Source organism: Acipenser ruthenus, chromosome 12, assembly GCF_902713425.1.
Source record: "Acipenser ruthenus chromosome 12, fAciRut3.2 maternal haplotype, whole genome shotgun sequence".
In the NCBI taxonomy this organism is placed as follows: domain Eukaryota; kingdom Metazoa; phylum Chordata; class Actinopteri; order Acipenseriformes; family Acipenseridae; genus Acipenser; species Acipenser ruthenus.
Window position 1 is genome coordinate 37066234 of NC_081200.1, and position 18411 is coordinate 37084644.

General features: G+C 38.9%; 1 protein-coding gene across 1 annotated transcript; it reads left to right on the forward strand.

The window, feature by feature from the left end:
• The first annotated feature begins 2367 nt into the window (after nt 1–2367).
• Nucleotides 2368–13694, forward strand: LOC117416677 (zinc finger protein 431-like). Its single transcript, XM_059034159.1, has 4 exons — nt 2368–2528; nt 5281–6323; nt 10205–10271; nt 10924–13694. Exons 2-4 carry the CDS (start codon nt 5365–5367, stop codon nt 12619–12621), a joined length of 2724 nt encoding a protein of 907 aa, XP_058890142.1. The 5' UTR covers nt 2368–2528; nt 5281–5364; the 3' UTR covers nt 12622–13694.
• The last annotated feature ends 4717 nt before the right edge of the window (nt 13695–18411 follow it).

An 18411-nucleotide genomic window follows, 5' to 3' on the forward strand; every position in this document is an offset into this window, starting at 1 on the left:
GCTACTCAGGACCCTTATTTATACTGCAAATGGAATACAAACCAGAATACTGTCAAATTGAACTGCTCCAATCTGGAATGCCTTACTACTTTTTCATCTGTGTGTTTGTATTTGGGCTTAGTGAGACTGGTTCTATATTTCTTACTAGATACATTGTGCTGGCATTGAACCATTTTAAAATTCTTTTGAGGGTGATGCAAGTTCACTAGATCATATGGCTTCCTGCTGGCATCAAATCAAATTAAAACTGATCATATTGACATTATTTTGTTGTAATAATGGGGTTTGGTTTCTCCCTTCTGGCCAAAGCTTGAAGACACCCTAGAAATCAGATAATGTAAAAAGACATGTAAAGATTTTTAACCTTAGCTTGTACATTATGGATGGAGATTGTAACACAGAGAACTGCACAAAGGGAATTCAGAATATCACAACATGTAAGTTTCCACCTCTATCTATCTAAACCATTGCAGACCATCACTGAAACATTCTGCATTCTCTATACTCCATCAATCCAGGTTTATGGAAAGCAGAAGTTGTCCAAAATCATTCACACTCAACATCATACAGCAGTAGAATAGTGGTGCCAAACCAAAAAATGTAGTATGCAGATCATAGGGACCTACTTTTTCATTGTACACGTGTACTCACTCTGAAAAAACTAAACAGTAAAAAGTTCAGTTAAACCTTATCAGCATTCGTGCAAGTCAAGTTCAAAAGTATACAAATGTTCTCCACTACACCTGAACTAAAGTATCTAACATAAACAGCAGTGTCAGATCTCCTCCTCGTTATCAGATATGTTCAAGTAAAATGTAGGCCATGTGCTATTTATTCTACAAAGAACATGATATTCCCCTTTCGAAAGCAGGTAAAAAAAAAAAAAAGAATTAACTCTAAAGGCTTTTGTTTTTGAACCTCTCAACATATGTGCTTTCCAAAAACCTGGAAAATACAGAGCCTTGTATGAATGCAATGACATGGACATACACTTTGAAAGGGAAACTCATTCCACAATCCAGCTGTTACTGTAGATGTGAATGTGGGTGTGAACAGTCACACACATCACAACTCTTCAGGCGAAAAGAGTACATGTAACATGGTACCAATCTGAGCAAATACAGCTAAATATGAACTGGCCTGCTTTTACAATAACCGTGATTGGATTTTTAAAATTGTATTACAATAATGTTTTTAACAATATCACTACTGGTAACCTGCGGCAGCAGAATTTCATTCTGATAACCAGTGGTAGACAGACCAGAAACAAGGAACACAAGAAGCCATGTTTTGATTCAATGTACATAAAAGAATTTGACCAACACAAAACTCCTGTAGCAAGAACTACTAACAGAACACCTGCTACTGCGTCCTTCTCTAAAATAGCAAGGTCATTCTTATTTTACGTTAACAAAACTGGAATTTCCTGCTGTATATTTCTTACTAGATAAATGGTGCTGATCGTTTTTAACTTTATTTTGCAGTAATAATAGGGTTTGGTTTCCCCCTTGTGGCCAAAGCTTGAAAGTACTCCAGAATGCAGATACTATGTAGACCAGATATCATCTGTTTGTGTTTTTCTAAACCACTTAATACTGTGCAAAACTAACAGTCCCTTTACATCTATGTTTGTGGGTGAAACTTGGAAGGAAACATAATCCTGACAACAAAATAGATAGAGGCAGGTTTGGTTGCTAAACACTACTACTAAGTAGCTTAGACTACTAAACTATATGTGTTTCAGGCTAATCTAACCTTGTGGAAAGGGAGGAAATCTCACCTCTTGTAAAAAAGCGCCACCTGGTGGATAAAGGTTCCATACATTTTCAGAAACTGCTTTTGGCTTGTATTTCCCAGTGCAATATGTAAACCTGGTCTATATAGAGTATATATTTAGGCGTCTGCCAAATACATAGCAATATGTACAATACCTGTTTTATTCCAACAAGAATATACTAATTTCCATAGTATATAGTATCCAATAGTAAAATAGCAATAATACATAGAAAGCTAGGAAGGGATGAAGGCAAGCAGATGCCAGGTGTCATGGAAAGATGTTGCTGGTGCATGTGTGCGTTTAAACAGTACTATACGATGTTTTTCATTTTACTACAGTTTACTTCAGCATTTAATTCCCAGGGTCATGCTACAGAAATAAGATGCTATTTACATAATATACGTCTGTAGTCATTGAGTCCTATTTCATAAATAATTGCTGAGAACTCGTGAAGCTTTACATACACGAAACACTTCAGTTTGCACGTTGCTGAATGTGAAAGGAGAATTTCGCCAACACACAGACAGATTTTCTGGAGAATTCTGTTCAGGCATCAGTCGAGGCAGCTGTATTTCTTTTCTGTTCTCCAGGTCCCTCCCGGAATGAGGAGCCGTGGCACCGCCTCCAGTTGCAGCTGCAGCGGATTGAGGCATTGTGATATTGTTAACAGCATCTTCACAAGCATTATTAAAACTGTGCGCAGATTACAATGAATGCAGAGCGGTGTTACGTTTTCTGGAGAGGTGCGAAGGTAAGTGCCATGCACATGAAACTTGGATTTGTTTGTGTGGAATGCACGTTTCTGGAGCCTTTTCTTGTTTGGTGCTGAGGCTAGCTTGTGTGCTGTACGAGGACAAGTGCAAGAAACCACCTGTAAAGTGGCAGTGGGTACCGTAGAGATCCAGATGACTATAGAACTCAAGAAATTGACAGACTCATGTATTTAAAGTTTTTTACGAATCGGAGTATGAGCAGTACTCGTTCGGTTTATTAACGGTTAAATATTGGATAGAGTAGCTACAGGCTACGTCGTATCCCCAGCTGACAGACACACTGGGCAGTCCAGTGTCTTAACAGATATCAACGTTAACACTTTAATACATGTATATATGTGTTAATCAAGGCCGACAAGCAGGCCAAGAACACGTAACCTAAAGTACCCAATGGTCTATTTCAGCACATTCAACAAAACTCTCTTATTTCTAAAACACAGCGTGAGTCCCTTATGGCAATACATGCAATACATGTGAGATAAAATAATAATTGCTTAATGCTTACCCTTTAATATAAATCGTAAAAGGATATGGCTGTCTTCACCAGGCAAATGAAACTGAATTCAATCAGCTCAATTGTGTCGGTTTGCAAAAGATGGACCACCTTGCCCTGTCTGGGATGAGTGTGGTACTCCATTGAAATTACTCTGGAGTTAAATAGGTTTTTCGTCTCATTGGAATACATGGGACGCCTCAATTAAATCCAATCATTAATCAGGTGAGACAGCTCTTTATCCCTTTTACAAATAATAGTTTTCAAAAGATCCGGACTAACTTTTCAGAATTAATAGGTGTTATGGACTTCAACTCTTATGATTTCATTTCTTTGCTTTCCTCCGAGCCCCTCCTTTATCTGAAAAGTTAAGTGAACCAAGGTTCCCAGGATCTTGGTTTATAATATAATATAAAAACACTACTGCATGCAAAACACTAATTTTATATGTGTTATATATGAGAGATGTTCTTAATATGTGACATCATCTTCTAAGTGATTATATTATGCTAAATTAAAGGTATGTGTTTCTTTTAACTTCATATTGTTTCATCATTTTGTTAATGAGTCAGTTTTGATTCCATATACCATTGTCTAACAGAGTATTTGACAAAAGTTTGTCTCATACAATATTCAAGTCATTTAGTTTCACTAAGTTTAAGTGGTAATAGTTTTCATTACAATTATTTATCCATTAAGAGATGCACTGACCAGGCTCTGACCTGTACCTCTCTGGGAATATGTTACTGCTAGCAGTTTCCACAGTCTCTTGTTTTTTCCAAGGTCAGTCTGTGCAAACACTTTTTAGATTTATGACCTATAAAGGTCTGTTAAGCCATAATTTTTGCATATTATTTCAAGATATATTCTTATCTGTGCTAAACCACTAATTCCATAAACCTTACCACTCCTATCTCTATGAGGCTTGCAGCTCTACTGAAGTGGAACTCAAGGACATTCCTTCTTTCTAGATAAGAAGAGAGGGCCTGGTTTCACTGTAGCAGTTTCAAATCACCACATTATAAGGAATCCATCTAACATCATTAGACAATAGTATAGTGGATTAATAACAAGGTACATTATAGTATATTATTACAAACTTAACACAAAAACATAACACAACACCCTTTAACTTCTATACTTCAATGGATATCATAATGTCTAGAAGTCTTATTGTTCAATAGAAAGAAGAATAAACTTGTACCATTTTCCCATTTAAGTAAATCGAATACTGCTCCAGGTTTTAATCTTCTTATCACTACAGCAAAGTCGTGAACAAGCAATAATACTTGTCAGTTTTAAATAATGTTTTCTCATTATAGCAAATACTTAAAACATATTATTAATCTTATAAAATAAGTGTTATGAACTATAAACAGTTTCAATTAGCACTGAACCTGTTTCATTATAAGATAATCTTTCAATTAATTTACCTCTGTTTATCAATTGCTATAATATTATTTTGGTGAATCCCTTTTAGGATTTAAATCCAAATATAGGCCAGTATAACTGCATTCAACTAGGCTTGACCCTTTGTTCATACAAAATCCAGCCGAGACAGGATTTTTTTCTCAAGACCTCTGGCTTGTTAGTTAATCTTTTGGTCATAAAGAGCCTCTTCTTATCTTGTGTTTTTAGGACATAAATTTGTAGATTACCGTTCACTTTTAGCCAGAATGGTGCTTTTTATCAAGCGTCATGCTTTCTGAAGATTAGATATACTAGTGGTAAATCGTTCATTATATATATTTTCTTAGGGATTCTCAGATTATCAAGTATTTGATTGAATACATGTGTAATTCCAAACAAGTGAGGACTGACCTATTTCATGGAGCAAGAGAGCCACCCACTGGTGGTACAAGGATACTCTTTCTTTATCCTTCCTAATATCTTTGACACTTCATTTTATAATACATTCCATATTTGAAATTGCCTAGTCCATGTCCTGCATGCAAAAGGTGTCAATGTTTTACTGACCAGCCTAGCTGATTCAGCGTCACTTGCGACAATATATATATATATATAAAGCATGTGTGTGAATGGAGCAATATTTGCAGTTTATAAACAAAATTCTTTACTGTAGTGGTGTACAATTGATGTGTTCAATGACGTCCCACATTATTAATATTGGTTATATATATATATATATATATATATATATATATATATATATAATTCACTTATCAGGTTATACCTTTTTTAATCCCAAGTCTTTTTGTTTTTTTGTTAATTTTCAGGCTAGGAATACACCAGTCATCATGAGCTAAAAGTATATAAATATATTCTTTTGACGTGATAAAACAGTATTTCGGGAAAGTAAAATGACCGACAAGGAAGGTGAAGCACTTTGTGCTGGTGGCGCTGATCTCCTGGAAAGCAGTGCCAATCATGATGGCCTGCACATCATGCAAGGCGAGCATGAAATGGAGAACCACCACCTGTACATCCATTGTGAACATGATTCCCTTGATATAAATGAGGAAGACTATACTCTGGCAGCCCAGGACTGTGAGCAAGAGGAGCACGAGGTGAAGGCAGGGGGCTTGCTTCATAAACATTCAGACTGTATCCACCAGGATTCCAGGGTAACGAAGGGACAACAGAGCAAGGCCCTGAGTGGACAGTCTCAGATGCCCCTCATCGCAGTGACCACCTTTATTTGCGGGGACTGTGGAAAAAACTTTGTGAGGAAGTCAGACTTTGTCGTGCACCGCCGCATTCACACAGGGGAGAGACCCTACGAGTGCTCGTTTTGTGGGAAGGGTTTCTATCAGGCGTCCATGGTGCGCAGACATGAGCGAACTCACACAGGAGAGAAACCCTACCGCTGCTCAGAGTGTGACAAGTGCTTTGCACGCTCCACCTCCCTCTTGATACACCAGAACACGCACACCAGGGAGGGTCCCTTCGAGTGTCCCTTCTGCCAGAAGACCTTCTCGGATCCCTCCACCCTGCAGCAGCACCGCAAGGAGCACATGGGCCTGAAGCCCTTCCTGTGTGGGATCTGCGGGAAGTCGTTCAGCCAGTCCTCCAGCTACACCTTCCACAAGGCCACCCACACCAACGAGCGGCCCTTCAAGTGCTCACAGTGTGGGAAGGCCTTCATCCGCTCCACGGCGCTGCTCAAGCACCGCCAGACCCACGTGCCCAAGTCCTTCAGCTGCGAGGAGTGTGGCAAGACGTTCCCTAAGCTGTCTGGCCTCAGGTCCCATCAGAGAGTGCACAAGCAAGGCAGGAAAATCAAGAAGGAGCTGCTGGCTTGCCAGGAGCCCTCAAAATAGCTGTTTTTATACACCAGCAAGGCTCTAGTTGATCTAAAGTCGATCAGGGATTTTTTAAAATCACTTTTCCAGAGGTGGTCAGCTGTTGCTCCAGCCATGTTTAATTGCTCAACAGCATATCCTTAAACTGGCAAATTGAACCACAGTGGGTATTTAGATATATGATATATGTTGAATGTTTTAGCAAAAACAGTGTTGGTTATGTAAAGTACTCCCATGCTAATTTACTGACCAGTAAAATTATGACTAATTATTACTTTCTTTGTATAATACAGTATGTATAGGACTACAAAAAAATGAATTGAACTGAATGTACTGGGATTTGTATTGTAAAGCTTATATTTGGTAGACACAAATGCCACTGCAGGTTCCTTCTAATCTTGACAACACTGCATTGTTTCTAATATGTGTTCTCGGTTATCATGACGTTCTGTTTGTCACTAGGTGATGGAGACACACAAGTGTCTTCGTCTCTATACACGTACACATGCACACAAGACTCATTATGCGTGTGTGGATCACAAGGGATAGAAGTGCTGCTAGCTTTGTTGACAACTTTTTTCAGCACTGAGTAAACAAAGACTGAACCCAATAGGATCTCGAAAGCTTTGTGCGCAACAAGGAACCACTGCCCTGTCATACTTTCTTTAGACAAACAGATGGGACAGTCAGAAAAAACAGCTTCCAGGTATATATATATATATATATATATATATATATATATATATATATATATATATATATATATATATATATATACACACACACACACACAATATCTATAGTATATTTATATACATATGTATTATTAATGCAAGATCTGGAGAAATGTGCACAAATGCAAAATGTTTGTGAAATGCATCTTTTGTATGCTTACACTGCCACCTGTGTTTTCCTTTGTATTGTCACAAGTGACGCTGAATCAGTTTGTAATAATATACTATAATGTACCTTGTTATTAATCCACTATACTATTGTCTAATGATGGTAGATGGATTCCTTATAATGTGGTGATTTGAAACTGCTGCAGTGAAAACAGGGCCTCTCTTCTTATCTAGAAAGAAGGAATGTCCTTGAGTTCCACTTCAGCAGAGCTGCAAGCCTCATAGAGATGGAGTGTTAAGGTTTATGGAGTTAGTGGTTTAGTACTGATAAGTAAATGTCTTGAAATAATATGCACAAATCATGGCTTAATGGACAGGTCATATATCTAATAAAGTGCTTTGCACAGACTCTGACCTTGGGGAAAAAAAACAAGAGACTGTGGAAACTGCTAGCAGTAATATATTCCCAGAGAGGTACAGGTCAGAGCCTGGTCAGTGCATCTCTTAATGGATAAATAATTGTAATGAAAACTATTACCACTTAAACTTAGTGAAACTAAATGACTTGAATATTGTATGAGACAAACTTTTGTCAAATACTCTGTTAGACAATGGTATATGGAATCAAAACTGATTCATTAACAAAATGATGAAACAACATGAAGTTAAAAGAAACACATACCTTTAATTTAGCATAATATAATCACTTAGAAGATGATGTCACATATTAAGAACATCTCTCATATATAACACATATAAAATTAGTGTTTTGCATGCAGTAGTGTTTTTATATTATATTATAAACCAAGATCCTGGGAACCTTGGTTCACTTAACTTTTCAGATAAAGGAGGGGCTTCCAATGAGACGAAAAACCTATTTAACTCCAGAGTAATTTCAATGGAGTACCACACTCATCCCAGACAGGGCAAGGTGGTCCATCTTTTGCAAACTGACACAATTGAGCTGATTGAATTCAGTTTCATTTGCCTGGTGAAGACAGCCATATCCTTTTACGATTTATATTAAAGGGTAAGCATTAAGCAATTATTATTATTATTTTATCTCACATGTATTGCCATAAGGGACTCACGCTATGTTTTAGAAATAAGAGAGAGTTTTGTTGAATGTGCTGAAATAGACCATTGGGTACTTAGGTGACGTGTTCTTGGCCTGCTTGTCGGCCTTGATTAACACATATATACATGTGTTAAAGTGTTAACGTTGATATCTGTTAAGACACTGGACTGCCCAGTGTGTCTGTCAGCTGGGGATACGACGTAGCCTGTAGCTACTCTATCCAATATTTAACCGTTAATAAACCGAACGAGTACTAATCATACTCCGATTTCGTAAAAAACTTTAAATACATGAGTCTGTCAATTTCTTGGGTACTATATTGGTCATCCGAATATACTGCGGGTCCAGAGCACAAACTATACCCCACTAGGAGTAATAACATCTCTGTCCTCCTAACGTCTCCCCTGAGATAAGAGTGTGTGCTGAGCAATTCAAAAGAGTACGTAAAAGAATCTGAACACGCGGATTTCGTGACAGTATGCCTTTGTTTACCGTTCTTTAATCGTTTTAGATTACATAAAAATCCATTTTTATATTGAAGTGCATTGTTATGTTCACTTCAGGATTTGTACAGCACAATTGTATTTTTACGTGGAAAGGAAAACACTGTTATAAATACTTGAATACAATACTTCAATACAGTGCATAAAACGTTAAGCTCATTAAAGAACAATACCTTTTCAACTTCAGTAACAGCTCCTGTCAGGTAGCCAACAGCCCATTATGACATCAAGAGAAAGTCTTACATCAGAACACATTCAGTTTAATGTGCTTGGACACATAATCAGAATCAACCTTTGGAAAAACACAGCAAACAGTTTTTAATCCCCCTGACAATGTTGAGCTAAGACTGTAATCGAATAATCAGTCTAGTTTATATGAGTGTGTAACCCGTTGCTGTACCCATTACAGTTAAACTGCATTATCTTCCAATGGGGCACTGTGCATATCTCAAGCGGTGATTAAGGGTCAGCTTTGCTTGACTCTTCCTGTAAACAATTTACCATTTATTCTTCACTTTCAATGTGCTGGTAAACCCCAGGGGTTGCTAAATACTTTGTTGAATCTTGAACAATAATTACTTCTGTAATGATACAAATATGTTCTGGTCTTCTTATTTTGTCACTGGAAAAGGTGTGCTATCTCTGATGAGCTGGAGCTAATGCTCCTCCTTTCACTGCCCTGCGCAGTCTAGATCAGGTTAGTGTGTACCTGTTTACCAAACAAATTTAACAGCATGGTTTGGGTGATGCTGCAAGTCAGGTTCTAGATAAAATAAAAAATAATTCACTCAATTTTAATATACCTGAAATTGCATATTGATTAGCTCTTAAAAATAATACGTAGTAAATGGACATAGGATTTCTGGCACACATATTTATACTTTTGACAGGATTACATTTTTATCCAGTAATGTTTAATACCACCTAGTGGCAACACAAGGATTGTGTTCTGAACTAAATTTACAACGACGACCAATTGTATATATAGGTATTTAAATATACAGTGTATTCGTTACGCCTCCCCTACATGTGAGAGCACTAAAAAAAGTTATATATTTTTGGCCATGGCAAAACCTTTGTCATGCTCTACAGCTGTAGTGATGTGACGTCAATATTGCAAAAATCACCAGCAGAAATGTGCCTGTACAGCAAACTCGTTTCTTCTTCCTTGCATGGCTTAAGTCTGGGTCACTGAAGCATTCATGCAAGTAAAAGGCATTGCAACAGCCATCTTACCAGCGTTCTTGTCTCCAGTTAGCAGGGTCCTGTAACCTGTGAAACTCCTCCCACAACACATTCTGCCTTTCTGTTCTGTAAAGTGAAAGGGACTGCAAAGCAAGAACTGTTTTTTTTAAATATAAACAGCAATTCACCGGGACGCACGGGATGAGCTGTTGGGAACATGTAGTTAATCTACTGCGTTGAAAAGGTGAGCGGTTGCGGTGTTTGCACGTTCTGTTGTTCCTCATCTTTAGCAAACGTGTTGCAGCGGCCTCCTTTGGTCATTGCTCAAAACAAAATAAACGGGGCATGTGCAGACAGGTCTGTGAAACTGGACTGTTATGAAACTGTTTCTCTGAACCTGTTGGAATTACATTACAGTTTGATAACTCGCGCTGGGGTTGGTGTTAAGATCTCGTTTTTCCCGTATTAACTGGCTGGTTAATGCGGGATATATAAACTGGATGAGCCCATTGAAAACAATGTCTCACCAGTTGTTGTTATACATTTTGGAAAGGAAAATGTAGCAGCCGAATTGACAACCGTGTCACGCGTCGTTATGACAGGTTGGTTGGTTGGTTGGTTGGTTTATTTGTTGACCAGCCTCCGGTTTTGCCAGTGAGGAAAACTGCAGTCGAGTGCTATTGTGCTTGTTTGTATTTACAGGTGCATTCCACGATTTGAATTTATTGTTGGAAAAGTATTCAATATATAAAATAATTTGAGGTGCAATTTTTTTTTTAAAAGCAATAAGTTTACATGTAACCTACATAATTTACCTAAATTAGCCTTTATATACTCGAGAATTAACAGAATGTGTCATTAAAAATGTGTGTGCGTGAGTATGGAGCACTGTAAATTAAATGCATCTGAAATAATGATGTTTTTCTTTTAAATTATTAGGTGAACAAATGAAATGGCTTAATACTGAACCATGATAATATTAACCTATTAAGTAGCCAGATGAAAGTAAATAAGCATCATGGATGATCAACAGCTGGATGAACAATCAGGTGAAACACCTTGTAGCAGTCATTCCTCCTCCAGCACCTCTAGGAAAAGGACAATGACAGTTCCAAGGCGAATTAAAAACAGGAAGAAAACTGATTTAAAGCTACCTGATGATAACATTTCAGCCTGCTCTTTAGGAAACAGTGCGGATAAAAAGCATGCAGCAGTGGACCCTCTCGGCAATGGTGAGGCGGCGCCAAGGTCACTGTATCACAACTTTACTTTCATCAACTCTGAAGGTGTTGCAGGTAACTATGATGTTCCATCTGATGAAGACTCCAACAGAGTGTCCTCTGCTAATTTTGACAGGGGGCGAGTCGAGAACAGTCTAAATGGGGTGTCAAATAAAACAGGGGAGGGAAAGGACCTGGACACCATGGTTTATATGCAGTGTGATTCTGAGGATTCGTACAACCACAGCTTCACCATTGTGCACATGAAGGCCAAAGAGGAGCAGTCTGCTGATGGAGAGGAGGAAAGCCTGTCTTCTGACTCGATAGGAAGGAGCAGGGATGAGAATGGGGATCAAGAGAAGAAGATCAAACTAAGTTCGGAGGAGCTTAAACAACAGGAGCCTACAAAAGAGACTGTCACCGCTGAAGTAATCCAGAAAAAGAAAGTGTCAGACAACACCGGCAAGGACACTGAGAACAGGCCCTACAAGTGCATGCAGTGTGGCCGAGCGTTTAAAAAGTCCAGCAACCTGCTGAGCCACATCGAAACTCACAGCGGGCTGAAGCCGTACTCGTGTGAGCTCTGTGGGAAGGCGTACTCACACCAGGGCACGCTGCAGCAGCACAAGAGGCTGCACACAGGGGAGCGGCCGTACAAGTGCCCGTACTGCGACAAGACGTACATCTGGTCCTCGGACTTCCGCAAGCACGTCCGCACTCACACGGGGGAGAAGCCGTATGTGTGCGCGGCCTGCGAGAAGGCGTTTGTGCGCTCCTCGGACCTGCGCAAGCACGAGCGCAACATGCACAACAACAACAAGCCCTACCCCTGCCAGGAGTGTGGCAAGACCTTCAACAAGCCGCTGTCTCTGCTCCGGCACCAGCGCACCCACCTGGGGGAGAAGCCCTTCAGCTGCCCCGACTGTGGGAAGGAGTTTGCGGTGGCTAGCAGAATGGTGGAGCACCAGAGGACCCACACTGGGGAGCGGCCCTTTATCTGCCCCATCTGCGGCAAGTCCTTCACCAAGTCTTCCAACCTCTTCGAGCACCAGACCCTCCACTCGGGGCAGCGCCCTTTCAAATGCTCGGAGTGCGGGATGTCCTTCGCCCAGTCGTCCCGGCTCATCCGCCACCAGCGCATCCACACCGGGGAGCGGCCCTTCGTCTGCCCCGAGTGCGGCCAGGCCTTTGCCCGCTCCTCCACCCTCAAGCGCCACCAGCAGATCCACTCGGACGAGAAGGCCTTTCTCTGCACGCAGTGTGGCAAAGCCTTCCGCCACGCCTCCCAGCTGACCCAGCACACCCGCGTCCACACCGGAGAGAGACCATACCAGTGCCCCCAGTGTGGGAAAGCCTTCACCCAGTCCACCCACCTCATCCGCCACCAGAACAAACACAGCCTGGAGAAGGCAGAGCCGGTGTTGGAGGAGACTGACTCACTTTATAACTCTTCTTGCAGCCCACGGCCGGCCTCTGGAATCATTTAGCCCCAAATTATATAATTTCTATTTTATATCATTGTAGCGTGTTGTGCACACACCATAAATGTTCATCTGTATAATAGTTGTAAATTTTACATGCACTGGAAAACATTGCAGTTCTAAGAGGTGCATATGGCCTGGTTTGAACAAAAAATGCTACAATGAGTATAGGCATCATAAATTCAAAAGACACTACAAATATCAACTGGTAGTTTTGAAAAGCAGTTTGGCATTCGTTTGTGATTTTAATCCTGATGAATGATGCTGATCGCTACCCAGGGTACAGGGGTTACGGGTTTAAACTGAAACAAAATAAAAAAAATTTAAAAAGCATTTACAGGTCAGCTGTAAATATCTGAAAATGTAAGAATCTGGTACACTATAAATGATTTGCTGCTTTTACCTGGTGTGGCTCAAGAATACAAACTATATTCTAAAGCGGCTGATGGTAAATCATTTTGCATGTGTTAAATGTAGTTTGCCGAGTTGGAAGGTATACTTTGCCTTAATGTCTCTTCTTTATATATATTTGATTGACCACAGTGGAATTCAGAAGAAATGTTCTCTTGCATTTGTACCATTGTACCCTGACAGTATTCATAGTAATTCATAGCAGTGCACTTTTATCTGTTGGAATATCACAGTTTCACAGTCTCAGTATTTTAATGTCAGGTGCTTCCATTCATTCATTGCTGTTGTGTCGCGTGGGCCAAAAATAGGGCAGAAACTTCCAGAGGGTGTTTCTGTAATTCTAGTTCACAGTAAAGGGATTGATGTGACATGAATGTTAAACAAATGTTGAGTTTCTAAAAAGAGATTGTTAAAAAAAATAAAATAAAAGCAATTCAACTGCTAATGTAAAACAATATATGTTGTTGGATAAAAACTTAGGCAGAGATAACACTCGCCTTTATTAAGAGCACATTTTGAAATCCTAATTTAGGTGGCTTTTCTAAATGAGAACACTGTAATCATGGAATATACTTTTTGCACTTACATATTTGCCAATGAGAGTTTGGAGAATGTCACTTAACTAGTGAAAATGAGCATTGTGTTAATAAACTGCATACTATGTAAAATACAGTTTTACCATTTTTAATTTATAACCTCTGAGTTAAAAATTCCACTGTGAACTTTAACTAAACCTTATAGAGCATAATGCAGTGTTTAAACATTGTACAGTAGGTGATATACCGTATTCCTTCAAATTTGGAGCCCACCCTGAATTTGAGATTACTCTCGCCTGTTTTTCTCCCTTTTTGTGAACTGTGGTTTTGCTTGGCATGTCTAAAAATACGGGGGTCTGACCAGAATATCTGTTCTGTCCAAGCTGGTACTGTTTGTTAAAACAGAGCCTAAAAACGAAATGCTGAGATTGTAAAAGCTTCTCTTCAAATTCCTCAAGAAGCAAATGACACTTCTTTGAAAATGGCTGCTTGTGTACATCATGGATGATTGGAGATCGGGCAGTGACGTGTTTGTTCATCTTGTACTCGGGTATTCACAACTTCTGTTGACAATTTTAACACACACACATCACTATACTCAAATTTAAGATGCAGGGCATTTTTTAGAAGAAATTGGTTTAAAAAGTGCGTCTTAAATTCGAAGGAATACAGTATTTTTTTTTAATCTGTAATATGACTGTAACTGTAATTGTTTTACTGAAGAGCTCAGCATTTAAACATTATTCTTTTTTACTTTGTATTAAATGGCACCCAGTAATAATATCTCAAACCTTACAAATAAAAGGCTGTCCATTTTTGTAACTTTTTTATTTAAAGAAAAGCAAATTTAACAAATATCAATCTTTATATTATTAATCAAAACTGTGAATAATGCATACGTTCAAAATTTGTGAATAGGCTAGAAGTACATGGGTAAATACTTAAATACTGGTATGCATCGCACATGGCATTACCCTTGGTACAGGCATCATACGAAAGCTCCATGAGGAGGGAGGTGAATACAGTATTGCAGTATACCAGTCTGGGAATGTTAATCGTAATGTTTATATATATATATATATATATATATATATATATATATATATATATATATATAATACCGTAATTTCAGGGATTAGGTGAGGTAGATAGTGGGATTTGGGAATACAAGTGGTTCTAACTTTTAGGGTCAAGAAACACACATATCTATTAATAATATACCTTTTCTTAAACCTGCAGTAAAGTGCAAGAATTGTTCTGTTTCTCTTGAATACAGACCTTGTCAGTCTGGATCTTTGCTTGTTCTTCTCCCTCCTGATCTGCAGGTTTGGGCTGGCTGAATTCAGACTGGCTTTCTTCTTCCTTGCTGGTGTAATCCCCTGGAATGAATTTCTGATAAACCAGAAACATGCACCTCAATAGCAGCAGCGGAGCACAACCTGAGTATGTGTATGTTTTCAGGGTTACCTGACGTGATATCGTACATGACTGCCACACTACTTACCATTCCATAGGTTGACTCTGTCTCCATTGGACACCCTTCCATTCCACTGCCTGTGACAAAAAGGGTTTTGGGAAGATAGCATTTTAGTGGGGCACAAAAAGAAAGAGGGAAATTAGATGCTGTTGCATGCAAGTTTTAAACTATTTGCTTTTAAGCTTGTTTATAAAATAGGAACTATTCACTAAGTGTAAAGTGACTTGTTTTAACTAGTGGCAAACATGTGGAATGCTTACCCTGAGCCAAGTGCTGTGGGGTGTGATCTGTGGTAAACTGGAGGGGAGGGGGAGGAGAAGGGGGGTGGAATTCAAGCTTGAAAAAGTTTGTAAGCCACTGCTGTAGATAGATTCTTCTTAACACCCAGATGATGTACCTACTCCATTCTGTTTGCACAGCAGTACCAGCAGGTTCCAGAGGAGGGCAGCAGAAGGCTTGTCTCTCAGGGACTCCTCTTTCCAGCAAGCGTCAGCTCTGTGCTGGGAAAATGTTATTGCATCCACCTTGTGGAGGTCTTCCCTGCAAAAGACGTAAACCTTCAAGTCATCATCCACTATCTGTGAATCATATATATTAGGAAGACTAGTGGTGAGTGATGCAGGATACACAGTACTTCCAAAAAGCTCTGATGCATATAGTGCGGAGGGACCAGGAATATTTATGCTCTATTGTGTTCTTTATAAACTGGTTCCTATTATTCTGTCTCTGCAGAAAAATAAATAGGAATAAAATAAGGAATTATAAAAACATTTATATTTTCAACCACATCTTTGAACAAAGAACAATTCAAAACTCTTGAGAACTGCTCAAAATTTTATAAAAAAATTAATTGTAGAAATGGGATGCATTTTATAATACAAATGATAAATTATGCAAATATGAAAGAATTGTGTCCTTGTAAAGATGATTTTATTTGTTAAATATTCTTACTGGCAAGTGTTTGGGGAAAAAAACTCATCAACCAATGGATGTTTCCTTGCCAGTGACTGATCTAACATTACCTTAGTAAAGGACCGGGGAACACTGTCATCTCTTCCTGTTCCTGGGTGTCAATAAGAATCACCTACAAAGACAGACACTTGCTTATAAGCTAGAAAGGTGAATTGAATAACTAATTACTTTGGATTGCTTTCCTACATCTTTCTAACCCAATATCTTGGTTTAGAGGAAGATACAGTAGTTCCAAAGCTACCGTCCATTCCACATGCCAGAAAAAAACAAAAAACACAACTCAGAAGAGCAAAGTACACTCATTAATATTTGTGTAACTTAATTACAAAATTTGTCTCTTGATTTAAATGGTATACCTATCAACAAACGGTCTTGCAATTGAGCAAAAGGGTTTGTTGAGAGGCTGGCAGTGTAAGTCTTAACCATAATGAGAAACCCTACCAACCCACCCTCTCCCCCTCAAACAGCGGTGTTTAAGGTTTCTGTGAACGGCCTGAAACAGGTCAACACCATTTTCTACTGCATTGCCTTTGAAGATAATTTGGTTACAGTGTCACTAGCTATTTGTAACTTCAACATTTATTTAACTACATTCTTCTTGCCCTAACATACAAATGTAGCAAATTGTCCTCTTTCTGCAGTTTAAACACTAGTATGGTGAAGTAACAATAATATACAAATATTGATAAAAACTGCAAAGATTCATTAAAATATTCTCATATGTTTTGAATTTGTTATGAATTTCTCTATATTATGAATGTTACATCCAGATGGCCTGAAATATTTCAGATTCCAAACGTTTCGTGCCTTCATACATCTTCTGCACCCACCTGTCTGAACAGGACTCCAGTGATTCTGTGGAGGATGGTGGCTCTGGTCAGTGGAATCGATATACTGGCTCAGCTCATAACCACTCGAGGACAGTCCAGAGGCTTTAGCATCAGCAAGGCAGTCTGACCCATACAAGGGGAGCTAAAACACAGAGAACAATACACACAGATCTATGTAATACTTCCTGCATGATTAATAAGGATCTAGTATCTTCTTTAGGGGAAAAAAAAAAATTAAATATCATCAATTTCAGAGGTCTGGAACCACAGGACAAATTGAGAACAAATATGGTGTTATTCAGAAATAATTCACAAACATTGAAAATGTTGTCCTTTCTTCCTTCCTTTGTCATGCATATATAATTCAGTCTATGCACCATAGGCATGTTACAGCAGGTAGATGTCACAGAACCGCAAGGATTACAGCTCGTTATTACAGGAATATTGGCTTGTGGTTCGAAATATAACCCTATAGAATCAGTTAGCAGAACCTCAAGACTGCTACATTCAGCAGCTTGAATATTTACCTGGTCAGCTACTTTGTGTGCAGGGCTGCCTATTATTTGCATTCTTCAAATTTCAGTGGCAGAACATTTCGCACATCTAGGTTATAGAACTGTTTGATAGGTTCAGCCAACAGATGCTTTGGGCTCCCATGTATTCTATGCCATTATCTCGGAGGTAGTTCTACTCAGTGTACCTCTCCGTGATCACCTCCAGTCTCCTCTGCATGGCCTCCGCTGTGGTTTTTCTCTGAGTTGTAGTCATACTGGTAACTCCCTGCATGCTCATTACATCTGAAAAGGGCATGTGTTGTAGTCTGAATGTAGGTACTGCACACCTGCTTACTGGCCTCAGACAAGACAGCCTGGTCCCAGGGAAGCAAGTTCAATTGAACAGGCAGTGCTAAAAGATTGAGTGACGTATAACCGAAGAGTATCATATGAAAATTAGCTCTATCTGTTTGGACCCAAGGGTTATGATAGAAGCAGGAATCACTTACACCAGTACTTCCAACCCCTATAATATTCTGTTATGTTATTATCTGAACGCTTCTGGACGCAATGACCTGTCTGGGTGAGGTTCCCTATATATATATATATATATATATATATATATATATATATATATATATATATATATATATATATATATATCATGAATTCTCTCCTGTTCATATCGTCTGTCTTGGTAAGGGCCTTGGTTCCAGTAATCGTGGTGGGGATTGATGGGATTCCATCGCTCAGCATCTTGACAAAATGCAGCCCATTTCTGTTTTGCATAATACAATTAGCTTTTAGAAAAGATACGGAAAGCACAATGGTTTTGCATTTTTACACAAAAGCTATTAGAGCTTGTATTAAAGTAATAAAGACTGAAGCTTAGCACAGTTATAAACATAAACTTAAAGACATCAGTATCATGAGAAAGTAATTCAGCTTGCCATACATCAACTATGTGTGCAAGTAAAAATGTAGTTATACGAAGGTAGTGATTTTAACTTAGATCTGATAAATATTACCAACTCTGTATTGATGCTGTCCTCTTTGATAGCCATAGTCATAGTACC

What these genes read in the sequence shown, in the direction of transcription:
- LOC117416677 (XM_059034159.1), top strand. Translation starts at nt 5,365, where the DNA reads ATGACCGACAAGGAAGGTGAAGCACTTTGTGCTGGTGGCGCTGATCTC. An exon ending in TGCCAGGAGCCCTCAAAATA is followed by an intron (nt 6,324 to 10,204) that starts GCTGTTTTTATA and finishes CCTCATCTTTAG; the next exon opens with CAAACGTGTTGCAGCGGCCT. An exon ending in AACGGGGCATGTGCAGACAG is followed by an intron (nt 10,272 to 10,923) that starts GTCTGTGAAACT and finishes AGATGAAAGTAA; the next exon opens with ATAAGCATCATGGATGATCA.